Source organism: Eulemur rufifrons, chromosome 29 (assembly GCF_041146395.1).
Source record: "Eulemur rufifrons isolate Redbay chromosome 29, OSU_ERuf_1, whole genome shotgun sequence".
In the NCBI taxonomy this organism is placed as follows: Eukaryota; Metazoa; Chordata; class Mammalia; order Primates; family Lemuridae; genus Eulemur; species Eulemur rufifrons.
In genome coordinates this window covers 71,406,810-71,423,036 of record NC_091011.1, presented here as the reverse complement: position 1 = coordinate 71,423,036, position 16,227 = coordinate 71,406,810, and the positions used below count along the sequence as shown (strand labels likewise).

General features: G+C 38.3%; 1 protein-coding gene across 4 annotated transcripts in view; it reads left to right on the top strand.

Annotated features, from left to right (window-relative positions):
- The window catches only part of CTTNBP2 (cortactin binding protein 2), a 144,241-nt gene extending 134,290 nt beyond the window's left edge, over positions 1-9,951 (top strand). For 3 of the 4 annotated variants that reach the window (XM_069461480.1, XM_069461477.1, XM_069461479.1), the window contains exons 20-23: positions 734-797; positions 1,922-2,054; positions 3,089-3,190; positions 8,801-9,951. In XM_069461480.1, the coding sequence (XP_069317581.1) occupies positions 734-797; positions 1,922-2,054; positions 3,089-3,190; positions 8,801-9,046 (545 nt within the window). In that variant the 3' untranslated portion in view covers positions 9,047-9,951. The remainder of the gene's footprint in view (positions 1-733; positions 798-1,921; positions 2,055-3,088; positions 3,191-8,800) is intronic. The other variant, XM_069461478.1, reaches the window with a different exon arrangement.
- The last annotated feature ends 6,276 nt before the right edge of the window (positions 9,952-16,227 follow it).

Below are 16,227 nucleotides of genomic sequence, written 5' to 3'. Positions count from 1 at the left end.
GTGAGAAATACATTTTACATCATGACCGGTACATACACATCTATGCATTTGTGTGTAAACTGATACAAATCAATATGCTTATGGCAAGCAATACAGGCTCTTTTCTATTCTCTTGTTTAAAAACTGGATCATAATCTACAATTTGAAAAATATTAGTATGATTTGCAGTATTTTTTAAATTCCATAACTCTTTGTATCAATTAATAGCTTTGCATTATATAGAAAAGAATATAAAGCATTAAATTTCTACAGAGCACGGCTAATGCCACACGCCCATTAACAGGTCCACATATCAAAAACCACACTTGATTACATAATGACGTGAGAAGGAAATGAAGGTAGGGAGATTACCATCATCAAAAGGCATGTGTTAAACGCCTCTTTTGGAACTTTGGGAACAAGCGTCTAAGGAAATAGGGACTTGGCTAGTGAGGCGCTGTTGCTAAAAGCAAAGATCTGGATTCCTCAGTTGAGCCTCAGGTGCCGGGAGGGCTACCGAGTTCAGCCATAAATGCACAGGAGGGACCTGGTTATTCCCTGGCGCTCCCACAGTGCCCGTGCAGGGGCAGTGCCCAGACCCAGTGTCCTGGGGAAAATCTCAAGAGGTGGATGGTAATCCAAGAACAGTATGAAAGTGCTGCACAATCCATAGTCTGTTTCTTTCAGATAGACTTCAAGATGCTCAGGGACAATGACCTACTCTATGGAAAATGATTATGATTTTTTTCCACAGGTATAAAAAATAAGACTATATCACAGCTGAATTGTAACAAGAACACTTCTCTGTCAAAACAAAAGTAAGTTCCCCTTTCACATTTAACTCATAGCAGACAGTAAAGATACATCAAGTAACTTCAATCACTATATTAAATGTTCCATGTTCTCATTATTAGTTTGTGTAATGATTATGCTGTAACTGATGTCATTCAAATGCTGGTATTAATCCAATAAATGAATGACATCTACAAAAAAGTTCCCTTATCTTAACATAACTTAACATAAAGACTATTTTGCTTTATTGAAGAAGGCTAGAAATATTATAGGCTTCATTTTTTTAAATCAAGTTTAATGCATTTGACATAAAGGTATAGTAAAATCCTGTATTGAACTTTTAGACATCTTTAGATGATTTTTCCCACAAATTTATAGAAACATAGCATGACATTTTTAAGTGCTAAAGGTTTACATTTATTTTCTTATGCTGTTCCTAGGAAATTTTGATTTTAGTTTATGAATTTGGGGGTAACAAAGATGATTTGGCTGATCAAAGAATGGAAACATTTGGGCAGTTTGCAAACAGGTCCCCATTGTAGCCCAATAAATTGTGGGCCCTGTCACGTGGCAGGTAACATTTAGGACCCTGGCTCACAGCATTATGGAAGAGGGGAGGGTGAAGAGAGAGAAAGGAGATAAAGGAAACTACTTTCTGCCAGGCTCACTGTTAGATCTGTTATATACAATAGCTTGCATCACTTTCCCAACAACCTTCTGATATGGGCATAAGGACTCTTTACTAGCATGTGGTAGAGCCAAGTTTGAAATTTGTGGTATTGGGGACAGTGTAGATATAATGGAACAAATACAATGTTTAGCATCTTAGTTTTTTCTGTCCTTGGAGAAAGAAGAATAAGAAGATTGGAATGTTGTAAGTGAAAGTGGATTTCTTTGTGAAATACAATTTTATCCTATTAAGAATTGTGAGTGGGAGTTATCAAAATCCCATGGAGATTTCTTACCTTAGTATTCTAATCATTCAGGCTACGGGAGTGGGTTGTTGCATTAAATGACATTTATGAAATACTTACAAGGATATTAAAAACTTTCCTTACCCCACACCAAATCCCAAAAAAGGTACAGTGTCTAGATTTCCATATTGGGAATTGCTCTCACTTTGAAAAACTTTTTTTGAACTTTATGTTAGGTCTTTAGAGAATGATCTCTCGTTGATGCTGAATTTGGATCAGAGCCTCTCTCTAGGTTCGGATGATGAAGCAGACCTTGTCAGGGAACTGCAGAGTATGTGTTCCAGCAAGTCGGAATCCGACATAAGCAAGGTGAGCAGCACAAATGAGTCGGGGCAGGGAATGGCTCTGCCCAGTAGCAGCCTTTTTGGAGCCACATAACACTTATTCTCTAAAAGAACTTCATTATTGAATAGGATGGTTAATTCTCCAAATCAAACCATCCCTCACATTGCTTAAAAAATCCCATTTTTCTTTTGACATAGTATTTATATAATAAGGGAGCTCTTTAAAAGACCTGAAGTTAAACTTGTATGTTAATTGTACTAGCACAAATCTCACCAATACATTTGAGCAGCTTTTTTATATAAGCCTAAATTTGACTTTCCTCAGACTTTTTTCCCTGTCGTATTCCTAACTTTGGCACATAAGGCATCTGTCAGTAAGAGGGAATTACGACAAGCATCACAGCAGGGTCATATTTCAGACAGCAACAACTTTCTTTACAAATAAGAAAGAGAATTGGCCTGAATAATGCATATCATCATAGTATTTAAGCTGTGAAATCTGAGATTCAAATATGGAAACCAGTGACCCAAAATCTCAAAGAAAGTATAAACAACATCAAGTTCAACCTGTTTTGGCATGCTGATACCTGCAGCAAATTTGACCAAGCTTCCTTAGTAAATGCCTCTTATCTGAAAGGGAATATAAGATAGTTATATAACTTGCTCAGGTTCCACTGAAAGCTTCAACTATTACATTTGAATAGTAATAATTTCTAGGAGAAAGGAGAATTGACTATCTTATTTAACCTTGCTGGAAATGAATTGAAATACTTATCGACTGGAAAAATAAGGTAATGATTAAAATTTTGCATATTTTATATCATTTCTTTACTTGCCAAGTGACTTTTTTCCCATAGAGTTCTTCTGGTCGTCTTTTGACTTTTTACATAGATTATTTTCCCTTAGAGGCTATTTCTCATGTATTTGCTGTCAAGTTTTATAGGAAGGCTTCAAACTTTCGTGCAAACAGCTCAGGATCTAGGATAACGCTTCTGCTGTAGGTTGTCCACTGTGACATTTAGCCCTGCAGACGTGACTTGACAAATGTACATTTTCCAGATTGCTGATTCCAGGGATGATTTAAGGACGTTTGATAGTTCAGGAAACAACCCTGCATTTTCAGCAACGGCTAATAATCCAAGAATGCCAGTGTCACAAAAGGTAAGTGCCCCTTTCTCCCCAAAATGGGACAAGGAAGGATTGTTGTAGAATTGACTTCACAAAACTTTCAGTGTGAATCACAAAGTTATTTTTAAACCACAGCTAGGAAATGAGAAATAGGGTAAAGATAAAAATATTCATTGGCTAATCAAGATTAGAAAAATGGCTGTTTATTAATAATATCTTGAAAGAATGACATAGAAAAGCCTTACCTTTTTTTCCTTCTAGTGGATGCCTAAAATTTTACTCCAAAATTTTGGATGTCTTTTGAGATCTCCATTTGTTTTCATTCCTGTATGCCAAAACCTGGAAATGCAGTATCCCCCGTTATCCTTAGGGGATATGTTCCAAGACCCTCCAGTAGATGCCCAAAACCAAAGATGGTACCAAACCCTACATGCTATGTTTTTTTTTTTTTTGATAACTATAAAGGGGCTCCTAAATGACTAACTCGCAAGTAGCATAGATAAGTTGAACAAAGGGATGAGTCATTTCTCAGGTGGGACAGAGCAGGATGGCATGAGATTCCATTCATGATGTTACTCAGAATGGCCCACAATTTAAAACTTATGAATTGTTTCTGGAATTTTCCATTTAATATTTTTAAACTATGGGTAACTGAAATGGCAGAAAATAAAACTGTGGATAAAGGAGTACTACTATAATGCAACCTCTGTTGTATTTCTCATTTGAAAACTTAAGATTTCTTGTACTTTGGAAAATGGGAGTAATTACAGCAAAGGGCTGAGTGGTAACATAAAGATCTTTTACGTGTTAAAAAAAAAAAAACCCACAAACTCCACGTTAGTTTCCTAACTTGCCGTAATAGGCATCACGTTTCAGTTAGAGACATTCCTTTAAAAACAAGTCTGAAAGGCAAACAGAAGAGCCAGGATTCCAATAGACTTCATTAACCTCTTGAAAGCGCTTCCCTGGCTGCTGGGCTGCACCCTTACGGATTGTTAATAAATGGCAAGAGATGGCACAGCATGGCATTCTTGGGTGAACAGAAACAATGAAACCACTTCTTACCCATTAGGTCTTTCGAGAGCATACAGATGTCATAGGGGCACTTAGTCATGTGGGGTTTGTTCACTAGCCATGTCGATTGATTGCCCTTCACATCCTGTTCTCATCTACTCCCAGGGTGGCTTACAAAGACCTGTGGGTGGGAGGGTGGGGAGCAGAGAACAGGATCGTAAAACGAGCATGCTGAGACTGCTGAGCTCTTTCCCCTTTCTGCTCACCTGGCAGCGCTGGGCCCCGCTCCCCCCCTGCTTTGTGAGGTTTGGGTCCTGGCTGTATGGGCAGCCACGGGAGCTGTGTGCGGGGGGAGCAGGTGTGGGTTTCTCAGGGCTGGGGCCCCTAATACAAATTCCATAACTTGATGCCCTGGGAAGGAGGACATGCTTTCAAGCTCACTGTATCAGAATATCTGCCTTCCCGACATCTCCCCCCCCCATCCCCAGCCCCCCATTGGGAACAGTTGAGAAGCTTAGCAAAATCTGGAAAGCTTTTAAGGGAAGGTGACTGAAGGAAGTGACCTTGGGTCACTGCGGAACATTCTGGTCAGAAGATACTTTGTTCAGGGGCTGTCCCTGAAGCCTTGACTCATTGCCTTTGTCTGATGGCCCGTCCTGAGCTGTGGTTGCTTGGAGGCCAGAGCATGGTTCTGGGGCCTCTGGGACCCAAGAATTTAGGATTCCTGTGGAACGTGGTCAGTGGAAGGAGCCAGGAAGGTCTGACATGAGGGACAGTAGCCTCCTTTCCACAGGGCCATTTTTATTCACTTTCCTGTATAAAAATATTTTGACTGGTAGAGACTGGCTGCTGTTGTTTAAATGTCTAATGGAAAAATATTTTGGTGCCCCTACCTCTGTCACATGACCAGATTGGGTGGCTACAATAAGGTACTGTCCAGAAAAAATAGTACTGAACATCAGATAAGCTTTGTTTTAAAAGAGACCTTTGATACAATCTGTGCTCTTACCTAAGAACTATGTGATTTTTTAAATGTGCAATTTGATGTTGGGCTTCGGACAGCTGCCTCCTGCTCTTTCTTTGTCCTCTGAAGACACTTGGAAGGACTCTTCCTCCCTCAGTAGCTAGGTGTTTTTCTTGGGACCTGCCAGCAGAGGGCAGAGTGGCACTCCTTTGGCAGCCTGCTGGAAGCTTGGCAGGCTCGGGCCTTTTCTATCCTTCCGATTACTCAACTGGCATTTCTTGGTGAGATGCCTACTTTCTTCTGTTATCAGGAAGTAACTCCGTTTAAAGGGAAGAGCTCTCTAGGTTAGCGTGAAATCATTCTCCTTTGGGCCAGAAGGCTGACTGTGCATCAGAGAGGGGTCTTGCAACCACCATCATCGATTAGAAAACAAAAATGAGTAAATTATCGTCCTTATAAGCATTTGCCACAATATAACTTCTTACAGCTCTACCAGTAAGGGAACATGATGGGATTATTAATCAAGGGGCGTGTTAGCCAGCCTTCTAAATTAAAACAACAACATGTATGCATACTTAAATCATCAATAGAAAGAACAAATACTAATCAATACTTTTTTCTTTCATGTAAATGTATACAAATCCCCCTAAGTCTTTTGTTGCATGATGAAATCCACTTGAGGATTTTTTTTTTAAATCCCCAGTGCATGGGCTCTGGCCCTAGAGGTTCTGATGTAATTAGTCTGAGGTGTAGCCTAGTTTAAAAGATGGGGTGTTTTAAAGCTCCCTGATGCTGCTCTTGTGGAGCTGGGGCTGAGATCCCACTGCTCTAAACCATAGCTCTGATCTCTCGTCCTCACTCTCCTCCCGTATCTTTCTTTCCAAGTGTGTCTTTAGAGGGATTGACACACCTTCACATAACTTGTTTTTTTTACATGTATCTTGTTACCTGCAATTTACTGTTCCCACACCGTACACCTCCCTACGTCTGTCCCCCCTTCACCCTTCCTCCTGCCTAGAACAAGCCCTCATCACCCATGTCCTACACATCTTTACACCCACCTCCAATGCCATCTTCCCTACACTTTCCTTTTCTTCCTGCACCCTACTTTCCCCGCTAGAGGAATTGCAGTATCCTTCTAGCTTCTGGTGGATGCTTAGAATCAGTGCAAATCATTCAATACTAACAATAATTCTTTAAAGCTAAATAATTACAATGTGCCTAGCACAGTGCCTTTCTATACAAATTAGAGTTTTTCTTTGAATTTAACATGCACAGCAATGTCTATAGTAACTTTTTAATACAGAGACTTAACTCTTCTCTGAAATTCTGGTACATCTTAGCTTTGGAGAAGAAACCTCAAAACCTGTGCTTGGCTTCCAGGTGTCAGGAACATCACTGTTTTGTGCAGGACGCTGTGGCCCACACTAAGCCCAAGAGATGCTCCATGTTGTCATATACCTCCGCATGTCCTGTCCTCACCCCCACCTAGCCACATGCAGCCTCAACACCCCAACCACATTTTTTGCTGTTTTAAGTGCTTCTTGGCACCTCATTTCACGTGGGCATTTCCTGCCTCAGATCGTGAAGATGTGCCGCCCTCTTACCCTCATGTTGCAAAGGGACGGACTACACTGTGTCTCCTTTCCTCCCTCTGGGCCTTGGCACTAACCCTGTGGATTGCCAGAGGGAGTTCGGTAGTGGAAGAATTATTTGTAGTTAAATCTGCCCACCGCCATAGATTCTGCATGCCAACTAGCTGTTATCCTTATTATTTTAGAACATGCCATGCTTTCTGAATACTATGTATATATGTTGAATTTGCCAGTAGTTTAGACCAAATGACGAGTTGAAATTGGCCTTACTCGGCCATGGCTAACGTCCCATTTTACAGACTTAAGAAGTAATTCCTTGTAAGGAGAGATGGATTATGGTGCCTGTTTTTACAGTTAGGGCTTATAGCATGTGACTAACCAACTCATCATAAGCAATTTCTCGTTCTCTTTCTGGTAACTTGACAGCATAAACTTCTCTGCAAAATGAAAGTAGAACATACTAAGGAGATCGGGTGTGGTTTTATTTTTCTATTCACCCTTCACCTACCATAAAATACAAATGGAGGTGACAAAGACCAGCTGGGATACGTGTGTCCTAATTACCTGTAGTTCACCCTTTTGCCTGTGCTTCCTGCGTGCAGTTGGTCCTTGTTTCACGATTCCCTAAAGAGGAAACTTTTGTCAGAAAGCTGTTGTCTTAAGCTAGACTTTTGCAGCCTCACCTTTTTTCTTTCCTTTCTCCTGCCAATGCATGCGTTCAGCGCCCTGTATTTGTCCCCTCTTTATTCTTCATTCATTACATAAAAGCATTGAAACTTTTGGCCAAATGTATGCTAGAGTTGCACAGCTATCTCACCATTTAAGCATGCTTAGGAATTTGGGACCAGTTCTGCAGTTAATGAGGATTTAAATGATCTCCTCCTTTGCACCAATACAGCCATAATTCTTCTGCCCATTTTGCAGGCAACATCGGATTAGGTGGGGGAGAGAGAAGTAGTGTTAAAGATAACAGAGGTCTCCTGCCCAGGATGGCTAAGAGCAATACCACCACTTAATATATCTGTGGAGAGAAAGGATAGTGTGGAGTTAAGCTAGGGGTTGTCAACTTTGGCTGAATTATGTAGGAGATTTTTAAAAACCCTGTGTCTGTGCCACACCCCAGAACAACTAAATTTGAATCTCTGGGGATGAGGCCAATAAATGGTTTTTAAAGTTTCCCACGTGATTCCAATGCTGTGGCCATAGGTGACAACCATTGGTTTAAGAAGACACCCAGGAGAATGCACCTGCCAGCCAAAGCAAAACTGTTACTTTCCATTAAAGCCATGATAAGTATTTTACTTAGTTTTCGGCAAAATCTCATGTTTGTTAGTTTGTAGAATTTAATACAATATAGTGGAAAATACCTTGCATGAAAATCAGGAGACCTGAGGTCTTGTCCCAGCCTATGAGTCAAATGGGAGACATGGTCCAGGTGCTCATAAAAGTTCTGAAACACTAGAAAAATGAGAAGATGCAGTTACCAAGTACAGAAGACCTTGAGCCCACCTAATTCTAGGCAGGAGCCTTAATTCGCTAGAATGTAAGCTTCTCTAGAGCAGGAACGTTTCTCAGATGTTGTTCTCCTATATGCCAGGCAACTAGAACAGTGCTTATCTTGTAGCAAATGCTCAAAAAATATTTGTTGATTACTGAGTAATTTTCTTTTTAAAGATCTAAAAGTAGAAAGCAGAAAAGCTAGGTGACTTATCCAAGGTGACAGTTTGTTTGTAGAGTTGCCTACAGAGAGTTGGTTAAACTAGTCCAACTTGGTGCTCTCCTCATGCCCAGGATTTCATGAAGTTCCTGTTGGTAAGGAGATCTCAGACTCATTAGCACTTGATTCACTGCCTACTGTATTTAGGAGTTTTGTAATACCAGGAAGGGCCTAATGAAAATCAAGCAGTAGGTCTTATTTCTCATGAAAACCTGGGTTGAGAGAAACTCCTGTGTGTTTGCTCAGAGATAGGAAGGAAGAAGAGTTGGGGCTGATAACAGACGTTGGTAACAGTGGCAAATGTGATAAAAAAAAAAAAAAAAAAAACTTGTTTGGTTTCTCTTTTCTCCTAGGAGGTCAGTCCTCTCAGCAGCCACCAAACTACCGAATGCAGCAACAATAAATCAAAGACTGAGCCGGGTGTTTCAAGAGTTAAATCTTTTCTTCCTGTTCCTAGAAGTAAAGTCACCCAGTGTTCCCAGAACACCAAAAGAAGCAGCAGCAGCAGTAATACAAGGCAAATAGAAATCAACAACAACTCAAAAGAAGAGAATTGGAACTTACACAAAAATGAACACATAGAAAAACTTAACAAATAGGCCTGCCTACGATATTGTCACTATTAACTTCTGTGTATGTCACACAGAAACCACGGACAACAAGATACCAATTCCTTTAAATGAATAAAATGTTTTCACTGTAATATAAAGTATGAGTGCGGGACCACTATTCAATTTTTTGTAAAGAATGTATTTATAACCAACATTTTTGTTGCTTTTTTTTTTTTTTTTTTAATTCTGTAGGATTGAACTTCAATACCAAGAAGTTATGCCATCTTTTCAAGTAGTTTTATAATAGAAAAATTATAATAATTTTAATCAACATGTTCAGGGGTAATAAGTCAGAACTGTCTGTGTACTGTATATGTATATATATGTAAAAATGTATGTATATTTAAGGATGTCCACAAATCATATTGCATACATGTTATAAAATGTGTACAACATTGGCTTAAATAACATTTTCCATTTTAAAATGGAGATCATAATTTTCTGTTCATTTGATGGGGAATGACTAGAATGGGGCAATAACAAATCATTTCTAAACAGTTATTTTCCATTAAAAGCCATATTAAGTATTTTGCCTGTGAAATTCTAGTTTTACGTTTTAACTCTTAGTGGTTACATTGCCATTTGGTTGCATCATGTATATATTTATGCCTATGAGTTTGCTTTATGAGTCCTGTAAAATATGAAATTATAATGCAATAAAAGTGTTATCTTTCTTACAAAAGTTTTGTACTTAAGTGGATATTTAAAAATACCTGTATAAATGCTTCAATAAATTCAGAGTTAATTCCCTCTTCAATGTTATTTCTAGTAGCAGAACTGATAATAAAATTGATATTTTTTAGAAGTGTTTCTTCTAAAATTACTGATAAAATTACTTATACAACTCACAGTTAAGATGCTTTGACACCAAATAAAATACTGATTTAGTGAAATCATTTGGCTGTACTTTCTACCTGTACCTCTCTGTAGTTAATCTGTGCAACAGATTATTATGCAAGTGTTCCTGAAACTTGTCATCCATGTTGGTATTTCCCTACTAGCTGTTCACAGAAAGACTCACCCTTATTAGCAAGTGTTAGATAGTTAGTTTAAATGCTCAAAGGGAGCTCCAGGAATTAGGTGCTTACTGAATAAAACACCTGTTTTTCGTAAATACCAAAAAAATGCATTTTATACCAAGAATCATTTACTCATCTAAGGATACCTAAAGCCCATGTTTTGAGATTGATTATTTACATTGAAGTAAATACGTGCATAAATATTGTGTTAAAATTTGCAAAAATGTCTGCGAGTATCTTAAACGATGTGTAGTAAAAATTATGTCACATGGGATAAAGTAGAGGAAGGCCTTTCTGTCAAGGAAGAACTCAATTCCAACTCTTGTCAGTATTCTTTATCCCTTAGGTACAGAATCCTGGAGTGTACAGCTCCAGCCTCACATGCAGGGACGTATACATGGGGGACAGAGCATGTGGGTAGGAGAGAGGGACTGTGGGGGAAAAGGGTTGAACACAGTAACTCTTTTGAGCCAGACTCAAATTCTGAGTGCCCTGGTAGTATTTGACACTCTCAAGTGTTTTTGCAAAAACAGAATGCTCTCAAAATTCAAAGACCAACATACCCAGATTCAGATGGCCGTAAGGTGTTTTTCTCCTGCTATGTACACCTGCTTAGCTTACATCCACTTTGATTTCTTAGTGATAAGACATTATGTTTTATATGAGCAGCTTCTCTGAAGATAAAGATCCTATTAAAATGCTCAAGGACCAGAGGTGAGAAGAGAAAACCAAATTTGGAATACATTAAGGTGACCTGTAGTAAATGATCTGTGCAGCTTTGTCTCTAACATTCAACATGTGGCCTTTTTATAATTGGATGGCAGACTGCAAGAAGTTTAAAGAAGTCATTTAGAATGGGGCTTTCAAAATACAGGTAGAGACCTACTAATGGGTCATGATATCAATTTAGTAAGTCGGAACTAGCATTTAAAAAAAATAGACTACGATAGACTAGAAGATGTGAGTGTTGTCCCAGGCTATAAAAGAACTGTTTGCGAAGCTTTTGTTTCCATTATGTGAATGTAGGAATGTATGTACACGTGATGTAAAGCATAACTCGGGGTCATGGTCAAAATCTTGGAAAGTCAACACTATATAATGGAACCTAGTGGTGGCAGTGAGGCTTCACTGAAGGTCCTATGGTCTTTGGTGGTAAACAGCCTTGCAGTACAATTAAGCACTGCCATTTATTTGCTGTGGGGCATGAGGCACATTAATCTTTTTGACTCAGTTTCCTCAGTAGTAAGATAAAGGATCACAACAACCCTGCAGGCTACTCATGAGTGTTAAATGAGATAACACAGTAAATCATTCGTACTTGCCTCACTCATTCCTAAAATAAGTAGTGAATCAGTATCTCAGAACTTTTTGTGCCATTCTGTAAAAAGCAAATATTAATAGATCTGAAGCGAGAGAGAGATACAATAATAGTAGGGGACTTCAATATCCTACTTTCAACAAAGGGCAGATCATCCAGGCAAAATCAGTAAGGAAATATTGGACTTAAACTACACTTTAGATGGAATGGACTTAAACACACATACATAGAACATTTCATCCAGCAGCAGAGACATGCATTCTTAAGCACACACGGAACATTTTCCAGGATAGGTCATTGTTAGGCCACAAAACAAGTCTTAAATTTATAAGAGGATTGAAATCATACCAAATATCTTTTCTGACCACAATGGTTTGAAACTAGAAATCAATAACGAGGAATTTCAGAAAATTCACAAATGCATGTAAAATAAACAACATGTTCCTGAATAACCAATGGGTCAATGAAGAAATTAAAAGGCAACTTAAAAAATATCTTCAAACAAAGATGGAAACACAACATACCAAAACTTATGGGATGCGGCAAAAGCAGTGCTAAGAGGAGAAAGTTTATAGCAATGAATGCTGACATTAAAAAAAAGAAGAAGAAAGATCCCAAGTAGCATTCATGTCACACTTCGAGGAACTAGAAAAACAAGAACTAAGGCCAAAGTTAGTAGAAAAAAGGGAATAAAAATCAGAGCAGAAAATTTTTTAAAAATTTGCAGCATTCCAATATCTTTTCAAACCGTAGTAATTCACAAATACTGGCAGCTATGTTATGAGCCTCAGATTTTAAACTGTGTGTGCATGAAACATTAATGATAGACATGTCTAAGTGAAAATAACCATAAAACACATTAGCAATTTCTAATTTTATTTTAGCTTAAATATGAGTTTCTCCAAAATAGACTAATATATTTTGCAGTTGCTCATATAAAAGAATAAACAAGTAGACTTTACAAAAGCCAATTAGTAAAAGTAGCCAATTTTGACAGACAAGGTCAATTTTTCACAACTACAATATTTTTTTCTGTGCAGTTAATACTTAATGAAAATTAAATTCAGTTTAGTTACCCTAGGCATCGCTTTATTTAGACATCTATTCCAAACAACTATGACACCATTAAAGAAACCTCACTTTCTGAAGTTATATGATGCTTTCTAAATTCTATCTCATTCTTTTTCAAGATTATTTTTCTCAGAGAACATACTACAGGTGTCAAAGGAATAAACTGGTGAGTAGATACCCGATATTAGTCTGGTTTCAACCAGGAAAAAATATGTTTCATGGTGGACAAAGATGCCTGTTGAGTGTTAAGAGAAAGGATTATGGAAAATACACTGAGAAGTAGTATGCAGAGTTACATACCATGTCTACTCTGTCTTTATTAGTGACGACAACATCCAAACATCAGAAGTCATGAGCTCAGGCTCTGGCCACGAAGTTATCTAAGGTGGCCCTTAACCTCTCTGGGGTTCAGTGTCCTCATGGGAAAAATTAAAATATTTTGCTTTCTAAGGAGAAAAACAATGGAAAATCAGAAATCCTGACAGGTGTTCCTGTATATTCTGACACCTTAAAAAGAATACCAGCTAAACATGTCATAAAAGTTATTCAGGTTGTATTTTAAGGAAATCAAGAATGTATTTCTCCTGAGCCAATTCAAATGTTCATGTCTGTTCAGAGTGGCTTCAACTCTTATTTATTCATTGAGGTAATATTGTGCTGGGAGCTAGCAATAAAGCATTGAGACATGCCAGGCACCTCCCATCTTGGAGCTTACATCCTATTATGCTGAGACAGTGAATAAATGAAGAAGCAAATAAAGCAAGATAATTTTCCGTCGTGTATGTTCTTTAAGGGAAGTCAGTAGCGTGATGTGCTAGAGAGCACTGGCGGAAGATTATGGAGGAAAGATTTCTTTAGGACCCAATGGCTCAAAGGCGGCGCTGCAGGGACCTAACATTCACTCTGATACCTGAAGGATGAAAGGGACCAAGGTATGTAGGGGCCATGGGGAAACAGCACTGGCAACTGTTCTTATGGAGAACCAGAAAAACGGGATTCATTAAATTTAAAAGCTTCTAAAAGCTTCTACACAGCAAAGGAAACAACAGAGTGAAGAAATAACTTATAGAATAAAAGAAAATCTTTGTCATCCACACACATCTGATAAGGAGTTAATATCTAAAATATATAAGGAACTCGACTCAATAGCAAGAGAACCACAAAATGTAAAAATGGGCTAAATAAAGACCTGAATAGACATCTCTTAAAAGAAGACATACAAAAGGCCAAAAAGTATTTGAAAAGACACTCAACATCACTACTCATCAGGGAAATGTGAACTAAAACCACAGTGAGATATTATTTCACACCCGTTAGAATGGCTATTACCAAAAAGACGAAAGATAAGTGTGGGAGAGAATGTGGAGAAAAGGGAATTCCTGCACACTGTTGGCAGGAATGTAAATGAGTACAGCCATTATGCAGAACAGTATGGAGATTTCTTTTAAAAATTAAAATAGAACTACCATGTGATCAGCAATCTCACTACTGCACATATACCTAAAGGAAATGAAATCATTATACTGAGGAGACACCTGCACTCCTGTCCTCACTGCAGCATTGTTCATACTATCTAAGGTATGGAATCAACCTACGTGTCCATCAGCAGATGAATGAAGAAAATATGACACACACATATATGTGTGTATAATATATATGTACATATATGTATATATAAATAAACAACAGGATACTATTCAGTCTTAAAATGAAGGAAATCCTGTCATTTGCGACCACATCAATGAAACTGGAAGACATTATGGTAAGTAAGCCAGGCAGAGAAAGACAAATGTCACATGATCTCACTTATACGGTAGAATCTAAAAAAGGTGTACTCAAAGTAGACAGTAGAATGGACAGTAGATTGGGAAGATGTTGATCAGAGAATACAAAATTTCATTTAAACAGGAGGAATAAATTCAAGAGACCTATTGTAAAGCATGGTGACTATAGTTAATAAGAATGTATTATATTCTTGAAAATCCCAAAATCTTCAGATCTAAAGCAACCCTAATGAAAATCAAAGCAGGAAATTTAAAAAAAAAAAAAAAAAATCAAGAAGCTCTTTAAACATGTAACTTCTCTTTTAATCCAGAATTTTCTGGCATATCTACTTGGTCCTCTGAATTGAAAACAGCACACAGATATTCAAATTGCTCTTAGGGCTGAATTTTCTCTCTGGTGACCACGCATTGATTTGGGGCCTTTCATTCTCTTTAGGAAGGGAAAACAAACTGACCAAGTTCATTTGATTTCTAGGCTTCTGTGCCAAGGGGCCCAAACAATCGATGTTCTATTTTCTTCTGGACAAATCCTTCCAGGGTTGTTTAAATCCAAATATAATAATATTTCCACCAAAATATTTTTTTAAGTAAAATCAGAATGAGTTGGTTTTGTCAAACCAGTTTGCTATTCAGACTTTTCTGGCAATTAATTTACCTTACCCTGGAATTTTCAAGATTGACCTGATGAGTAATAAAATCAGAACTAGTGTAATATGTGGCAGCTGTGTGGTGTAATTTGAGAGGCCAGGAGAGACATTCCTGCCACAGTATCCTTCTCTTCCTTATTTCTGAATTGTCTTATTAAAACATGATATATTGTGGTAAACACAGCATGGGAATTGAAGTTATAAAAACCCCTGTTCTGCCCTTCAGTGATCTGTGTCATTGGCCATCTGACACTTAACTTTCCTGGGCCTGGATTTTCTACTTGGAACTTAGGTACCTTTTAACTCCAGAAATTTGCTTCTATAATTCAAAAGGTACCCCAAATAGTCCAGATTTCTTTTTTTCCGACCTGAATGCTGAGGAAATGGAATCAGAATCTCTACCTTTAATTAGAGGGAAGGAATCAGATATGATCAAGGAAGAGGGGCCTGTGGTGATGTCCCAGGTGCATCTTGTCGGGAGAAGGGCAATGAACCAACAACCTGCTGGAACAAAGTGGGAGAAACAAAGCCAAGGGGGGAACATGGGCCAAAAGTTAGAAAAGTGGACAAGAGAAAGAAAAACGCACAAGCTAAAGATTACAGTTTTGGTAAAGATATATTTCATCCAGCTAATTCTAGCTCAGTCCAGGAACTTTATGGGGAAAAAAAATGTTGTACTAAATATTTAATGTCAACCAAACAGGTGGTACTCTATCAGCTACTTGAAGAAAAAGTCCATTCATGCCTTACTCATTGTTTTTACCTCCAATACCCGGTATTACTATATATGAATACTATAATAAATATATAAATGTAATGACAAGAACTATAAAAATATGATGATGATATAATTGTAGTACCCCAGACTATCCAGGAACGCCAGCTCAGCTCAAGTTCCTCTCAAGTAAAGTTGTGAGAGCCCTCCTCCTCCTCCTCCTCCGCCTCCACCTCCACCAATGTGTCTTCCATGTAGACTTCTAGAACTACTGGAGTCACACTTTGTGGAGTAAGTGGATAATAGAAGTGCAAACAACAAATAAATATCACTGGCACCGTGAAAAGTGTGGGCAGCTAGGAAACACTTTGTTCATCAGGGCTTCTGAACACCCAAATAGGGCCTATTGCATGGTCTTTCCCTCTGGCCACTGGCCAGCACCCACGTATTAGCTTCTCTTTTGAACCATGATCCCTAATCACCCCCTCATGTTTTGGGCTTTGGGGTTCCCCAACCCCTTCTTTGGTTTTCCTTTCTTATCTCCATCTTTTCATACCCATCCAGCCCCTTTTCCCTTACAGAAGTTACTTGGGTTTTGTTGATGCTTATACTCTA